General features: G+C 44.7%; 1 protein-coding gene across 2 annotated transcripts in view; it reads right to left on the bottom strand.

Annotated features, from left to right (window-relative positions):
- The window catches only part of stim2b (stromal interaction molecule 2b), a 38,604-nt gene extending 24,168 nt beyond the window's left edge, over window positions 1–14,436 (bottom strand). For both annotated transcript variants that reach the window (XM_070993191.1, XM_070993192.1), the window contains exon 1: window positions 13,305–14,436. In XM_070993191.1, the coding sequence (XP_070849292.1) occupies window positions 13,305–13,437 (133 nt within the window). In that variant the 5' untranslated portion in view covers window positions 13,438–14,436. The remainder of the gene's footprint in view (window positions 1–13,304) is intronic.
- Window positions 14,437–16,089: the final 1,653 nt, after the last annotated feature.

Here is a 16,089-nt window from a genome sequence, read left to right as displayed (position 1 = left end):
ACACATATGGCTTCATACACACAGTATCAGCAGTCATTCGGATGGTATGTAGCTTCAAAACTGCACTTAGACTGCAAGAATTTGACACCATCCTAAGCCGCCTCACTTCTCACTCCATGCTCCAATCACAGCCGAGCCAGAACTGAAGTCAACTGCCCGAAATCCCTCCCTGTGCGCGACTTAGTGCACTATATTTACTTTCAGCCGCTTTATTTGGGTGTCTGAATTCTTTGTGTGACGCTGCACTATATAGCGCCTTCAAAAACGTCCTCAGTGCGATGAAGAAAGCGGCGTTCAGCATCAGTCCCACCATTTCTCCTTTTAGAGACACCAAAACTGTGCCTCTAGGCCGATCCTTTTTCATAACATACACTAAGCGTCCAAAATATGAATTTACTGCTCATGGAAGAGTAAACTATTGAGTGTTTCTTAAGGAGGAATAAGTGAATGAGTGAGTAATTAAGAGCCTTAATACCTCAACAAATTAGCAAGATGCTGAAATCAGTAAAAAAAATGAACTCAGATCAACATAAAAACCTCCACATACATTTGAAATCAGACCGTGTCTGCAGTTCATTAGGTCCACGGGCACCGTGCCAGACTCTTATCAGCTTTCACATGTTTATGATGTACAATGAGGATGATGCTGCAGACGTATTTTCTTGATGTCCTCGGGATGTTAGACAGTTCACTCCACTCATAAGACATGTCTGGCGGAAGAAAATCCTAATTGCACTGCATTCAATACAACAAATTAGATGCTCCAAATTGTGTAAAAAGTGGAGGGAGGTGGGAGGAATGTGATGTCGGTGTGTACCAGACTTGTCCCCTGCAACCGGTGCCCATATGGCAGTGTCATAAGTCAAGCTGACGGGTCAGTATTAAAGGCAAGTAAATAAAGCTTCTGGGGAGTCTACCATTTCAGCTCATCAGCAGCCATGAATAAGACACAAATATCATTAGCCTCCTACAAATGCCACCCAGCTAGTGCAGAGAGTGGGAGAGAGAGTTGAAGATGAAGAAACAGGATACAGAAAGAGTTTGAATGTTACTCGTGCATGAGCTGTTAAAATGAGTCTGCCTTTAAAAACTGACCTCTTTCACTTATTCGACGCTGTGACACTGGAGGCTTTTTAAAAATTTTTTTAAAAAAGGCTTAATGAAGTTGGCTGGCTCAGAGGAAAACATCTCTTTCCAAATATCAGACAAGTGATTTCAAAAAGAAAGTGTTATTTATTTGGCAGGCTCGGCAGGGTTTTTATTACGTTTGAGCTACTGCTGCGCTGACAGGTGAGCTTTCTAACTCCCCAGGGTGCCCCAGGGCAAGGCAGAACAATGTGTGGCTGCTAAATCATCCCTGAGCCAACACAAAAGAGTGCCACACACACAAGAAGAACACGATTACCCATGTGGGAGTCAAAATCTTTTAAAACCACAAGCATCGATGAGTGGATCTCATGATGTCTTAAGAGCCACAAACACAGAGGCAGAGTCCCGTTTCCAGCCAAAGCAAAGCCTTGCTAAACCGCACACACGCTAAGCTACGTGTGTCCAGGCTCCAGATGTTCGACGTGTCTCAACTGAGCCTGATCCACCCTGAACTGGAGGATCTTTGTTGCAATTTGCTGAACGTAATAAGGCATAGGTTATGCAAACAGTACAGGCGGAGCTGGATCGGCTCAGGCGTTCCCAGGGTCAAACCAAGAGTGCAACATCCGATGGTACAAAGACAATATATTTAATGTTTGACCTCATTAGCTTTGTTGATTTTTGTAAATATCTGCTTATTCCGAATTTGATGCAGCAACATGTTTCAAACAAGTTGGACAGGAGCAACTGAAGACTGGGAAAGATGTGGAACGCTCCAAAAACACCTGTTTGGATCATTCCACAGGTAAGCAGGTTGATTGGAAACAGGTGAGAGCATCATGATTGGGTATGAAAGGGGCGTCCTGATGGAGCGAGGTTCACAACTTTGAACACGTGACTGTACAAAGGATATTGAGGTTGTCCGTTCTGTATGAGCTCTGCCAGGGTCCTACACTGTGGTCCACAGCTCTGTGTAGCACATAATGGGAAAAGATGTTTGGGTTGGGTAACCTTAACCCAAAATCAAAATGATAGACATTGGTTTCGTTGTGTTTATATAAGCGTTCTGATGCCTTGTTCCCAGAAAAACTTGAAACTGGGGAACACTGGACTGTGGGCAACCGCAACCAAGGAGGGAAGCTAGCGTGGATTTTCAGGGCGTGAATAAAAGTTAAGGTAGCCTGTGGAGCAAGAGCTGTTTGACTGTCAACAGAATGTTTGTTGGTTTATAATAAAACTCCACAGGTTTGCACAAACGTAGACAGTTCAAATGCTGAGCAGATAAAAGCTTTCTACTTCCCTATCTTCGGTTCAGTAAGGGATCGGGAGCTCGCCGTCCTCGACCTGTTGAACCCAGTTATTTCCACTGAAACAGGGTATCCTTTGCACATCTGAACCACCTTAATGGGCACCAGTAATCCTCTGCTTAGGCCACAGCTTCAAGGGGAGTGGGAGGGGGGGCAACTCGAGCAAAACGTGTGGAGGCCCACCGAGTCTGATCAAAAAACTTCCAGAAAAGGAGACGCTCCTTGCACCCGGGCGTCCCAGGAATGTTTCAATAACAGGGCCGAACACGAGATGTGTGATATACGCGGCCGGCCGGAGGAAGAGAAGCAGGAGGAGAGGATGGAAAGGCAAGAGGAGGCCGAGCGCTCGTTTAATTATCTCGCTCTGCCTCCGACATGCTCCTCTGGATGTAAGGTTAATGGACTGTGTGCCTATAGAAAGAGAGGCAGAGAGCAGAGGAAGAGATCTCACACCGGACTTGCTCGAGTTAACAATGAACAATGAAAAGCATCACGAGAGCTCAACATGCACTGGCCATGTAGTCAGCCGGGATAACCAGGGAAAATCAATTCCTTAAGGCTAACTCATGCACACGAGCGTACGGGAGATGCAGACTGGATAACCCGGACCGGGATTAAGTGTTCCCCATGTGTGTCATGGCCTCAGGAAAGGAAAGCTGAGGGTTAGGACTCTCCCACCGGACTTCTGAGAAGCATCTCTTTTAGGGTAATGGTACCCCATGTTCCCTGACCTCGTCACAATTTGGTTAAACAAATAGAAGAAGGAAAAATAGCAACAAAAAACAGAAACCAGATGTGTCTGGAGGCGAAGAACAGCTGCAATCATATGAATCTCACTCCTGAAAACCACCTGATTCATAACTCTGAAATATATGACTCTGAAAAGCAGCTTAGTTTTAATGTGAGTCGTTTGAACTCACAACAAAAACAAATTCACACTGATGGATTTTACAGTCAATTTCAACATCAGCATTCATTGGAGGTTTAAGGTCAGAGGTGTGTGTTCAGCCGCTTGTAAGATTCACATTATTATGGACCAATAGGTGTCCTGCATCCGAGTGCTATAGCTTCAACCACATGGCTCCTATTATTTCAATGTTTCAAATATGAAGGCATTACAAGTTCGCTGTCGTTAAAGAAGCCTGATCTCATTTGTGGCATGACAACCGTGAAAGGAAAATATCTGCAGCTTCAAAATGAGCAGGTGAAGAGCAGCTAAAGACACAAAATACTGCACGCTGCTTCCTGCTTCCTGCGAGATTTGTTGTTAGCAATGTTTACATCTCGCTGGATCTATTGTGGGACTGTCAAAATCCAGAGCTCAGACCTCTGCGTGGCCTTGAAATAGATTTAAAATGGCATTTGTGTGATGGAAAGAAACACTGAGAACAGCCCGTTCAGACTTTTGGTGCTACCTTTCAACCGACGAGGTTTGTCAAAACAAGCACACATCTGCGCGCTCGGAGGACAAGGACACACGTTTGTGTTTTCAACATGAAAAGTGCCTCTAAAAGACACATTTAATGGATATGGACACTTTCATCACCGCGTTTGCATGGGAATGTCTCCCTCGGACGATTTGTAGCTGTCAGCACACAGCAGGTTTGGCCGTCTGCCAGCTTCCTGTGTATGTCTTTTACCTTCCTGCTTGACAGGATTCTGGTGTTTTTTTTAACTTGGAGCTCCTATATATGGACGCCAGTGTGAAAGCTAAGAGTATGCGACGAGCTTCAGACAATAGCTAAGTGAATCAGCAGAGTTGAATCCAAATAAAGAGGCCCATCAAATCTGAACAAAAGAAGCAGCTCACAGAGGATGGCTGCAATACAGAGGACTGACAGCAGCAAAACCCAATATCAGCATGCTGTATTTCATACTGGCAATATGGATTCCAACTGCCTGCATCTTAAACCACCTTTGCCCCACTTGCTGCTGGAGAGGCGGGAGAAGAAAGCAAATGAAAGTCATTCTGTTGTTATCAGGTGCTTTGATGTGTAATACAAACCTTGCCCGTTTTGGAACAGCTCAAGGCAAGGCCAAGTGGCTCCTGAGGACCCACCTGTTGGTGCGGATATGCTACTGTTAGCGGCGCTTCGGCGGATTAGCAGCGGACTCACCGCGGCCTTACGGCGCCCAAACAAGACATGGGTTAAAAAGAAAAGCAGAAACACTTCAACTGCTCGCTTCATGCTTGGATCTCAACATCCACCAGGAGACAGTTGAGGCTGATTTCTTCTCGTGTGATCAATTAAAAATCAACGGAAAGCAGCCCGGAATATTCGATAACACTGTAAACCAGCATTAACTGATTTTTCCGTTTTTTAAGTTGATATAGCCAACTTGTTGGTAAATAGCTTAAATGAGTAAACAGGACTCACTCTTTTTTCAGCTTTTTTTTTGGTCTCCACCAACTGGAGATATGTCCCTTTTTAGTTGCTAAATGCTCCATTACGTTCACAAGCTAGCTGCTAACGTGGTCTGCCTGCCATTCGGTGCTAGACTGGTAGCGTACAGTCGGGTTTTAGAGCGTTTTACCCGAAAAATCTGCAAACAATGCTGATGAAAGCAGGGAGAGTGAGAAAAAATGCGAAGTTGTGAGCTAAAAAAAAAACAAAACAAAAGGAGGAGCGAAAAGAAGCTGAAACGCTCCAAAGAGCTGATGGAGGTGCTGCGTTGGACGATAATTACTTGTAGATTCGTCATAATGAGCGTTCACATTGTTCAGTTATTTGACATAGTGTTAATCTAAAAATATTGATCATAGCAGCTTTAAGTCAAGATGGTTGGTTTATCACATTTGTTATGTGTTATGTTTGCTCTCAACTCGCATATTTGTTTGCCATGAGCACAGGTCAGAGCTCAAACATTGGAAGAGACAGACTTGAGAGGGGCCAGCATACCAAAGAAATCCACACCAGTCTATGCCCCTCTTGCCCAGGCCACCACATCACGAGCCCTATGCCAAGGGAAAGTCCCTGAAATCAGAGGGGACAGCTCCTCACGTCTACTATCTAACTTTAAATCCCACTCAAATATATCATATAGCCCTGCAATCGGCTGGCGACCGGTTCAGGGTGTACCCCGCCTCTCGCCCATTGTAGCTGGGATAGGCTCCAGCCCCCCGCAACCCCGAAAGGGATAGGCGGTATAGATAATGGATGGATGGATGGATATATCATATATATATATATATAGATCCATCTGCCCGAATTTGAATGGAGCAGTCAATCATCTGCTTTCACAAGACAGTAACTTAAGAAACTGAATCAACCCATTGTAGGTCTCCGTTTAGGCTCACAACAAATAAACTGTAAGATTTTGCATGCAGCGCTGAGAAAACAAATGCTTCAGTAAATACACGTGATTAGCCAGGAAATGGCATGCAAAGCGAGAAAGCCACGCTGACAATTTTAGGCTTCTGTGAAGGGCATGGCATTGGCTTCTTCCTGTGTTAAGGTGACGAGTATTATCACAGCAGGATGCCACTCGCATAACAGGACGGGACCGTGACCCCTATCAGCCTTTTATTCTGCAAACTGCAGGGCTGAAGCAGTGTTGTGACTGACGGCGATTGTTCCAGTAAATCCATTAATTGTGTCGTCTTAGCAATGAAAAACGGCCTTCAAATCTACCAGGATCTACCAAATCTTCCAACCAGATGGTACAAAATCGATTTTCATTGTGTAAACCAGGCAAAAGTAGCAGCTCCTTGTATTTCAGAAGCTAAAAAACAGCAAATCTTCAGCATTTTTCCTTCAAAAATGGCTTGAATGATTATTAAAACTGCCGACTGGCCGCTTAATCAACTAGCAATTTCAGCACTACTGCGTCCTTACCTGACAGCCAAACACAGTGGAAGTGAGAAAGAAAAAAGGAACCTGGACCATTTTTTTCTACATATGTGTTTGCACGTATCCATCACTGCATGTTTTTGTGTTTTTTCTCTGTCTGTCGGCATGTAGCGTTGCCATCTTGTGTGTATCCATCACTAAGGGCTCAGCCAGCTAAGCGCCCATGCATTGCCAGCTTGGGGGATCAACACCTTCAAGTGTGGTGGAGCTGGACAACAATAGCCCCCTCCGGACTGGGCGAGGGCAGACAGTTATGCTACTGTAGGCCACCCGCAGCAGGAAACATTGTACAGCTGAGTACAGTGACCTACATCTCTTACTGAGGCGCTTTCTGCATGAGTGAATCAGCTTACCGGCTGCTGCTGTTGTCTGCTTATGAATGAACTACGATGCGTGCATCGGGGATTCAAGAACGCAAAACAAGGGTTCGTTTCAGCGCAGCCTTTAAGTTATTTGACAGTTTGTTTGAGGACAAATGATGCGGCTGTCCGTGGTAGTTAATATGTCCTCGAAGATATGAAAAAAGAAATAGTTACATCATTTGCGAAGAGGAAGAACAATAGCTCCTCAAAGCAACTTAACAATGCCTGCATGTCTGTGAATCAGGCCATTGATTGTTTCAATGCTTGTTAGTGACTTCAAATCCAATCTCTGCTCTCCGCCTGTGGGCACGGTGGGATAAACCATCAAATAAAGCCCCATTATCTCCCTGGTGAGCCCAGTTGAAAGTCTGACTGGTCTCGGTAATAATAAGAAGCACTCTGACCCCGACGCATCAATGTCAGTAATGGGTCAGCGGCAGTCACATCGGGGAGCATGATGGAAAATGCAAATGGAAAAACTTTGCCGGTGGCTTTATAAATACACCAGGGGGAAGTCTGTTCTGATTGGTGACCGGCCTCATTAAGTTGGATCACAACCCTAAAGCCCCTTATTGAGATTGGCAGCAGCTGTCCACTTTCGGGAGAAGCCGACCGGGCATCTGGGCGGCGTCAGCGCAGCGATGCGACGCCGGCCTTTCGTTTGAGGTCATCAATGGGCTATAACTGGACCCACGCTCTCTTTTCTAGATGGATTTTGCATTAAAGCAGTGCTAATTGACCACTCAGGTGCGGCAGACACCAGCTATAAACACAACACTGACGTATTACCAAATTAACGTTGATGTGGCAGACGCCAAAGCGAACATTTGCCTTTTTTTCCATGCAGCAGATACAAAGCCAGATCATTCATTTGCGTCTGGACACATAATGATACTAGATCCAACTGTGGCTTTTCTTCTGCCTCTGTTTTGGTCTCCACCAACTCCTGAGGGAAATATCTGGCTTTTCAGCTGATAAATGTTTGACTATGTTCACCTGTCTGCTGTGTGGTGCTGGGCAGGTGGTGTACAGTGGGTTTTTGGCTAAAACAGCTGTGGTTGGGAAAGATGTTGATGAGAGAGATGGAGCTGCTCTCAGGGGTTTGGTGAAGAGTGCCTTTTTTCTTTTTTTTTTCTTTGGCTCATGAGGAACCCTTCAGAACAGTCTGTCCTAGTCAGGGAGAGGAAATGGCTTTGCCTGTTGAGCTGTACACCACAGAGCGAGGACATTATGACTCGCTCCACGTTCACTCTGACACTGTCACTTTTAGCCCCCGGGGCGAACCCAAAACTGGCTCCGAGGCTCCGACTCCACAGCAAGTAAGAAAGCCTGGCTTCCCTCAAGCGTGTGTGTGTTCGTTTGATAGAACAGCGGCCGGCCAGCAGAGACGGAAGTATCACAGAATGCAAATTCCTCTGCTCTGTGCAGTCCTTAAGCAAGCACTGGCAAGATAGGTAAATGTTGGACCTCCTTTCCAAACAAATCCCTGTATTAATGCAGCCACTGTGCTCTGAGATAGCCAGTGTCACCTCTGATTTAGCTACAGAAACAAAGAAATATGCAGCGAATTCTCTCCAAACTTGGACAAGCTTTGCATGAAATCATGGTCACACAGTTATAGATCATGCAGGACTACAGAGCATGACAAGTCGGTGCGAGAAGAGATCTACACGTGTTTTCTTTACTGCATTCGAGTCTGTGTAACTTAACCGGCAGCAGCCAGGTTCTGCCTCTGTAAGTTATGTAAAGCTTATGCTAAATGGGGGCCCTGTATCTGAGACAACTATCATCCAGCAGGCACATTACTTGAGAACTGCATGTTCCTTGCAGCCAGAGGGAAGCGCTTTGTTTGTTGAAACGCCAAACAAGCTAAACACACACCACCATTAAAACTGGGGAAGACCACGTTCACATGGCCGCTGAACCTCCCGACAAATGCCTCTTCTTCTTTTCACTTGTTTTGCTGACTGTCTAAAAATTTCTAAGCCCCTTTTCTTCCTCGGGGTGAAAAGAGATGATTTATGATTCCTATTGTTTGCGCCTGCTCTGAATTTGGCCCGTGTTTTGTTTTTGTTTTTAAAAAAAAAACACTCAATTTGGTGCATGCTGCAGTGCATGCAAGTGGATTTACAATAAATCAGGAACCCTGCACAACTGAAATGAGGAACAAAGACCTGTGAGATGACATCCAGACTGCAAAATGAGCTTAACAGCAGCACAAAGACAACTCTACACCCTGACACTCAATTCAAACCACGTGCAACTAGTTATCTGCGACGCCGACATCAATTACAACCTCAGCGCCTGATTCATCTTTGTCTGTCTTCCAAGATAAAGGAAGCTCCTGACAGACAGAAAAAATATCATTTTCTATTTTTAAATTACATGACAATAAAGACAACTGGAGAAATAATTCACAATCCGGAAGAAATTTTGCATTTCACATCCAAATCTCTACACTTTTAAAACCTCGACAACTCTGACACGATGAATTTCTTATCAAAGGTTACAACTGCACACTTATGTAATCATCCTCCATCACCGTCCCCTGCTCTACTTCTGAAGCTAACTTCCAGCTTCCCTTAAACTCTGGCCTGGTCTTTTGAAGATCCTAAATCACAAGGGAGCTGCCTGACCCGCCAAATGCTAACCCCCGCCTCCCAGGTCTCAGCCCCTGACCACTCACAGCATGCTAAATGGCAGCTTTGAACCATAAAGCGCTTCAATAACACCAGTCTCATCTCTAACCTCTTTTACCAGGACAAGAAATCCCTTCAGGACGTGCGTGGCAGTTACAGGCATGAAGTGAAGTACATCCGTCTGTGCCTCTTTGTGCTAAAACTCCTGCAGGCAAAAGCATTGCTAACAAATGCGACATAACCTCTAAATATGCAAACATCCCAGATTATGTGTTACATAGATGTAATGAATCACATCGTTAAAAGCCACACCTGTTTTTGATGAGTAATAATGCTACAGACTCAACCACAGATTAATATTTGGCTAAAATGCTAGCAGCAGCACAAGAGATGAGTCATGAAGTCAGCAAACTGACAGTAATGTCAGCTACATGCTACATTTATAAAGTTAGCTTACATTAGTGCGTACCACTAGTTATATCAGACAAACTGAAGGCCTTTACGCACCGGGGGCATTTTTTTAATTTGCATGTAAAACATTTAAAACTGTTGTTTTTGTCATTAGTGCTTCAACAGCTCAAGGCGAATACTACACAATAGGACAATTTTTCGGAGCTCTCAAACTGTGAGTAAAGGTATCGACCAATCAGGTTCTGCAGAGCGGACATCACGTCAAACGCCCTAATGGCAACGGCGGACCTGTTGACCGTTTGTGTGTCTCGTCGCTCCATCAATAACACAAGTTAATGCCAGTCGTTTCTTTAAAACTGACCTGTTTTCAAAGAGATCTGTGAAAAACATATCACACCTGAAAATTCAAGATTTACTTGAGCTGCCGTTAATCTAGAAAGGAAACTCTGCATGCACAGGAGCTACGAGCACACGCAGGCTTGTGTTTTCCTCTCCTGACGCCAAGACCACTGAAAAAGCAGCTGACCTTTCCGGGGAGCCGGCTGGGAAATGGGTAACGCTGCGGTCATGTTTACTGACACTGTATTAAGTCACCACTGTCTCCACTGCACTTCATTGTTCGCTGGGAGAGAGGACTGACGTCGTCCCTCGGCCCATTTTTACACTGTGGAGCTGTTGTTGTGGAGATGGGCAGGTGTGCTTTTGCCTTATTAATCGATGTATTGCACACATCCCTGGTTTATTTTCAGGTGCTCATTAACACTCGGAAACGGACAGTCATGAATGCTCAACAGCTGTCTGGGACAGGGTTTCTTATTTTCTCCAGCAGCCTGAACAGAGAGGCAGGGGTGGATGCATTCGATGAACGTGAATATAAAAACGAGTCTATAGGCCTGTATTTACAAGGTTTTGTGAGCGCAGCGGCAGCACTTAGCTGTGTTCTGTCAACGCTGGCGGCGCAGCACAGACCTCATTTAGCGTTAGCAAACAGCCCAAAGTGCAGAAGAGTCAGACTGTGTTGTAAGATTTACCTTCATGGGATTTCACTTAGCATAGCACGTAAAAAAAAAAACCACCTCATAATCTAATGCCTCTGCCAAGCAGTCAAGCTGTATTCACGTCCATGTCTGTCCAGGCTCATACAATGTGGAGTGAAGACTTTTGAGGGATTTTAATAAAAGCTATTAAGTGTATTTTTACAGAGGACTGATCACATGATGCAGCGACAATCGCCTGAAGCTCAATATCAGCAAAAGCAGTGAGCCTGCGCTGGACTGGAGTGAAGTATGAAGCTGTCACACATCTGTCCATCCTCTGCTGCTCTTCCAGAGGTTTCTTCCATTTTGCCCGATAATTGTCGAGGGTCTAAGGATAAAGGATGACGTTGCTGCACCAATTGTGAAGCCCCTTGAAGCAATTTTTTTGATTTGTGGTACAGGGATGTACAAATGAAATTGGTGTGACTTGACCTTGTTAAGCTTTGTTGGTCTTGTTCTGCTGTATGTCTATTAGCGTGTAAGTTCATTGAGAGAAACAAAAAACAGACTCAAATGTGAAATATGGCCACAATCTGCCTGTCTGTTCCTGAGTTATGGTGTTAAACAATGGCCAGAGGCGTGCTTCTGCAGAGCATTATGATGTCAGAGTGACGCTGACCCTTGACCTTTTGGATACCAAATGTCATCACTTCATGGTTCATCCAATGAGCCATTTGTGTAAAATTTTGTCATAATTAGTGTGTGAATTCTTGTGTTATGACCTAAAACGTGTTTCGTGACCACCAACATCTAATCTGCTCACCAGCAGACATTTGTTCTAGATGTCAGAGGCACAAAAAGAAGGCTAATATTTGCATCAGTGACACCTTGTTTGACTCATCCCTGATAATCTGCCTGTTAGGGTGCGTGAGCCGAGGAAGAGAAAGAACATCTTCTGCAGGTAAATGTTTCACTGACGTGCTGGTGAAAAACAGGTTTGAGCTTGAAGGTTCATTATTGTTCTCAGACGTCGCAGTTTGGCAAAAAAAAAAAATAAATCTGAGCATCAATCACGGATGGTTAACAGCATTTCCATGACAACTGAGCAGATCTCATCCTGGAATCTACATTTTTGGAAATGCACAAGCTTTCTTGCCGGGAGGTAGATGAGAAGATCAATACGGTCTATGAAGCTGCAGCCAGTTAGCTTATAGCTTAGCATAAAAGACTGGAAATGGGGAAACAGCCGATCTACCAGGACCTCTAAAGCTCACTCACTAGCATCTTATATCTTCTTGTTTTATCTGTCCAAAAACCAAAGTGTAAAAACACCAATTCCCTGTTTGACAGGGGGGTTCTGTGCTGGGCTAATTCTTGGCCGGGACCAGTTACTTCCTGGACTCTCCTCTGGTTGAATGGCAACCGGTCTCAGCCAAGAAATCTCCTGGCAAGAAAGCGAATCCCCGCATTTCCCAAAAGGTCGAACTCTTCCTTTAAATCCGAGCTTGTGAGTGGGGCTCTGTTTTGTTTGGGGCTCAGTTAACAGAGACAGCAGAGTTAAAACACGCTGTCCTGTGCATGAAAAGAAGTAAGAGGCTTAAAGCACAACCGTAAACAAATCTCTGCAGGATTGTCAAAATACTCTGGCAAGAATGTCCTTTTGATAATATTTATATGAATGTCCACTCCAGTTACATATCCTCCTGTTATTGCAAATACCTCGAGCATTGTTTGACCCGAGTCAAGTGCGCTGCCTGCATTACTGACGAGGACTGAGGTGGTCTCTGAGTGGATGAAAGCCAGCGGTTTTTCTCGTAAAAGCAGAACCTCAAAGCAAATGAAAGGAAGTGATCCACGTTTTATATAAAACAACATTAAACACCACTAATATACATTTAAGCTTATATGCCACCTACGTATGCACAATCATTTGTAAATTCACACACAGTCTTAACACCTAAATCAGCCTAAATTTTAAAACCGGGGACAAGGGCTGCAAAATATCTTCAGCTGGACGCCTTAATACACATTAACTATAAACATATAAAAGAAATGGTGCTTTCTGCACATTAATCCTTCCATGCGTTGATTTTTATTTAACTTAGTCAATTTAAAGCACCCGGCATGCACAAAGGCCCTGTCAATGAACAACTAATCAATACTGGCTGGTTAAAACAGATGCAAATAGATGGAAATCCTCCTCTCGGCTGGTTATGTCAATAGCACAGTTTGAGTGGGGGATCACCTGTGGCCCTCTGGCAATTATCAGCCAATGTAAACAGAGAGCATTTATGTGGGCTATTATTATTCATGGGTGTATGGATTCGTCTCGTGAAGATCTGTGTCAGGCGCGCGACGGGCAGCTTTACCCTCTGTCACATCCTCAGTGGCACATGAAGGGCACCGTTACAGTAAATGTCCTCTGTGAGGATGCATCCCGCATTCTTGTCATGTCATGCACAGATGTGGAGGGGGGAGGGGGGACAAAAGGTAAACGACGACATTAAATGCATCACCCTGCGCGGGGCATTCCTCGGCTTTCCCCCAGAAAGCCACTGGGAACGAGAGGAGGATGAGCGGGGGTGGAGTGGGGGGGGGGCAGGGGGGTAACACCGTACATGCGTAAATAAATTGGAGGCACTTGTAAACGACATGGATCACCGCTTACCTGTGGTGGCTACATTTGCAGCATCAGACGGCTGACTGGGTAGATCATTCGAGTAAGTGCACTCCAAGCCCAGTACCGCATAGATGACGAGTCCACGTAGCAATACATTCAATACCTTGTGGATGTAACTCATGGTGGAAAAATGAGGTGAAAATCTCGCCTTTCGTGTCCGAGCTCGGCAGAGGGGATGAGGGATAAAAGGAGTGGGGCAGCCCCGACACAAAAAGGGAAATAGAAATATGTCCCACGGCTGCAGCCGGTCAAAAAATAAATAAATTATCAGTCTTTTTAAGCAGAAGAAGAAATGTGTGGTGTCACCTGGAAAATGCACCAATTTAACAACAACAAAAAATAATCCCGCAGTAGACTAGTGTGCAAACCTACCGGCTAACGGCTAAAACAGAAGTCATGACTGTCACAAAACCTCACAGGAGCGTGAAAAACAACAAAATAATAGTTCATGGTGAGTCAAGGCAAACTACTTTGAAAGAAGACCCCCTTCAAGAAAAAAAAAAAAAAAAAAACTAACAGCCTCTAATGGCTTTACTGTCTGTTTCAGAGGGGTGACCGCTGCGAGCTACAAGCCAGAACCCCATAACGAATTTGATCAATTTAAGAAATTAAGCTAACAGTAACGGAAAACACCGTGTGGTGAACGCAAGCAGCTAAGGAGCAAAGCGCACGCAGCCTGTCTGAAGGAATCCCCTGTCCAAAACAAAAACAAAAATAAAGACAGTAGCTTCTCTACCGTGGATATCCGAGAGCTACAAATAATACCAACTGCTGTGTTAAATCCTCACGTAGGCCTGTGAGTTGGAAGAAAATAGTCTCTGTACTTCCACGTACAGTATACAAACACCGGGGACAGCTTCAGCATATTGAACTCGCAGCGTCTCATAGGTCCGCCTCTTCATACGAAAGTGGCAAATCCCATTGCATCAAAAAAATGCATCGGCTTCTTCCTCCGTCGAGCCTAATCCTTCTCCGACCTATATCGACCGCACACGACATCCGCCTACTTTCTAAATGAAGTTTTTAAGTCAGCTTCTCGCGGCTCGGTGCGATACTGTATCCCCCCCCCGTCATATTAGCTGCTCGCCGGCTGATGCGGACGAGGGAGGGAGAGCCAAGCGGGGCGGAAGTCAGCGTGCAAAATGGTTTGACATCAGGAGGAGGAGGTGGAGGTGGAGGAGAGGGGGGGTGCGGGGTTTTAATTTAGCCCCGAGGACTGCCGCGTGCAGGGCACCTCCGCCGGGATTTGTTTTGGTTTATACAGAAAATCAGCGGTGCTTCACTTCCGTGCTACTGCGGCTTTTATGCACTGGGAACCGGGCACACAACTCACTTGAGCCGCGTGTTTCCGCCCAAATTAAGAGGTTTAAAGTGGCCATTACTGCGTCCACGTAAGAGGAATCCTCCTGAAAAACTTGGCGTTGTTTTTTTTTTCCCCCCTGTCATGGTGACGCGGAGGAGACCCGCTTCATTGTTCCTCGCGCTCCACAACCGTGCAAGTTTTCCTCCCGGCTCAGCGCTCTCATTGGCTGGAGTGTCCCAACATGGCAGGGCCTGATTGGCTGGTTCAGAGGGCACTTTTTCTGGCGTTTGAAGACGCTCACCGCGGGAAATAAAGGGATTTTAAATGGTAGTACCGGTGTTTTCTCTTTATTAAGCCATGCTCTTTACTTTGAAGCCATCTGCTGCCATTTTATATTCGGTCAAGGTGAAAACTGAAAGTGTCTACTCCACCCCATACTACTATTACTACTACTAAGAATAAGAATAATAATATTAATAATAATCATTTCATAAATGGCCCCAATTTTTTTGACAAAAAGAAAGGGCTTGGAAATAGCAGTTTGAACGAAAAATATTACTCAGGGTCTGATTAACATTGTTTTATAGTTAAAAAAAAAAAAAATAAGATAGTTACTGGACCTTGAGCTTCCATGTTTTTCTTTAAAGCCAGGGTTTTCCCATGCTGGGTGCCCAGGGACTGTCAGAGCCATCCCATGCAAATCAGGTAGAGGCTAATTTCAATATGAGGCCATTCGCTTCCTTGTGTTAAAACAACAATTGATGATTCAATGTCAAGGCCCCAACAAATACAGAAGACCACAGGAAGAGTTTGTCAACGGAGATTAAATTTAGTCAGATCAGTCAAAATCAATATCTTTTACATGCCTTTATAGACACTGTGTAGACAGCAGCATTGATGAAAACAACACACTTGTTCCATCTGCTCTGAGATGGACCAGGAAAAATTAGGCTTCATTGCTTACAATAAGGAGTAGATCTTACTAGTCTCCAGCTCCAAGTGACATTAACATACAGCTTGCTGCAAAGATCCCTCAAAGAAATAACCTAACCAACTTTCTTTCTGTCTTTCGAATGAGTATACTTTTCCTTTCCATCTGCTGAGAGTCAGCGGTCAGCGCCGTGAGGATGTCTCGTACGTGTCTTTGAAACCAGCTGTTCTTTCTGCAGTTTGGCTTGTTTTATGCTGTTGCACGCTCTGACTGTCATGAATTCTTGGGATTTTATCTTCATCTTTTCCTGATACCTTCAAACAACCTTCTATTGATTAGGAATATCTTTAGAAAATGTTTTTGTTATAACACCATTATATGCATTTCACATACATTTAAACGCAATACAAGTAAGATGTAATTGAGACATTACGCCGCACAGTCTCAGTTTGATATGGCTGAAAATCTAACCTCATAGTTGCTGTTATTTTATATTATTAGTATGTAAGAACACCAAGCCACATGCTGCTGGCCAAACG

Source organism: Chaetodon trifascialis, chromosome 23 (assembly GCF_039877785.1).
Source record: "Chaetodon trifascialis isolate fChaTrf1 chromosome 23, fChaTrf1.hap1, whole genome shotgun sequence".
Classification (NCBI taxonomy): Eukaryota; Metazoa; Chordata; class Actinopteri; order Chaetodontiformes; family Chaetodontidae; genus Chaetodon; species Chaetodon trifascialis.
The sequence above is the reverse complement of the archived record's forward strand: the minus strand, read 5'-3'. Positions and strand labels throughout refer to the sequence as shown.